Here is a 1,199-nt window from a genome sequence, read left to right on the forward strand (position 1 = left end):
CCCCAACTTCCTTGCCAAGGTGGCAACCCCCCATTTCATTTTAAACCTCCACCGTCCTTCAGAAACTGCACGTAAGAGTAAAATACAGCTATATCCCCCAGCTAATGACTGAGGCTCTCAACAGCATTGGAGACCACCTCGCTGCCCCAGCGCTCCCCTCAAGACCCTGTGAAGATGCTGGTCATCAAGGTGCTGGGACTCCTTTGGAAGCGCAACCTGCCCGTCCACCAGAAAGCCCCTCACGCGGCTGGGATGCGGCTCTGAAGCAGCCGTGGTCAGAGCGAGAGGTGTCCCACCAGCCCCAGGCAGAGGGGGTGGGATGTGTCCCCCCGCTGCTCTGAGGACGCATGTCCCGAGGAGCCTGCGGAGAGGCTCGACGTCTTTCATGAGATCGTGTGCTGGATCCAGATGTGGTGCAATTTTAATCGGTGCTACTCATCAGCCAGGGCTCAAGCTCCAAAACAAGAATTTCCTCATGGTGACTAGTCCCAGCTGAAGACATTTCTTGCCCCGCTGCAGTTTGGTTGTTTGTTTTATTATTTTTTTTTTTCTTAAGCAAGACACCGGCATTTCCCCCGTGCTCTTTAGAAGCTGTTGTAAAATGTTTAGTTTTGCTCAGGGTTTTCATTGTGATCATGGGAACACTTGTGCTTGTTTGCTTAAACCTTTCTCCTTTGGCATGTGACATACCCTAATAAACACTAGAGGCAGTCAGCTCGTGTGGTTTTCTCTGTGTCCAAAGAGTTTCGTGTTGCAACAAGACTCCTCTTTTGCTGAGATCTCGAAGTGTTACTTGACTTTCTCTTGCCTTTTGAAGTCTGCATTTAGAGGAGCCAAAGGGGACGCGTAAGCCCAGTCTCCCACCCTTCTCAGCCCTCTCTTTCCAGAAATTTGGGTGGTTTCTGAGGTTGGCAGGAGGGCGAAGGAGGGTCTCGCAGGGGTGGAGTGGTTGGGGTGGTGAAATTGCTGGGTCAGGCTCGGCATGACGGTCTGATCCTGCTGAGGCTGTAAAACACACGGGGTGCTCATCCGTGGGAACGAGCGCATTGCTGGAGCACAGTAGGAGGCAGCAGGGTTGAACCTGGATGCTCTTCTCTGTCCTTCTGCTGAGGCTTCTGAGGTGGCCCCGTTAGAGCAGAGCAGACTTTTGGACTCAGCTGACATTGGGAGACAGTTCTCTTCCCCTTTCTCTTCCTAAG

At 52.5% G+C, this 1,199-nt stretch overlaps 1 protein-coding gene across 1 annotated transcript in view; it reads left to right on the forward strand.

Annotated features, from left to right (window-relative positions):
• Nucleotides 1-264, forward strand: part of LOC104281981 (keratin, type II cytoskeletal 4-like) — a 4,733-nt gene extending 4,469 nt beyond the window's left edge. Inside the window, exon 10 of the mRNA XM_009880047.1 lies at nucleotides 151-264. Within this exon, the coding sequence (XP_009878349.1) occupies nucleotides 151-264 (114 nt within the window). The remainder of the gene's footprint in view (nucleotides 1-150) is intronic.
• Nucleotides 265-1,199: the final 935 nt, after the last annotated feature.

Source organism: Charadrius vociferus, unplaced genomic scaffold (genome assembly GCF_000708025.1).
Source record: "Charadrius vociferus isolate BGI_N301 unplaced genomic scaffold, ASM70802v2 scaffold932, whole genome shotgun sequence".
Lineage (NCBI taxonomy): Eukaryota > Metazoa > Chordata > Aves > Charadriiformes > Charadriidae > Charadrius > Charadrius vociferus.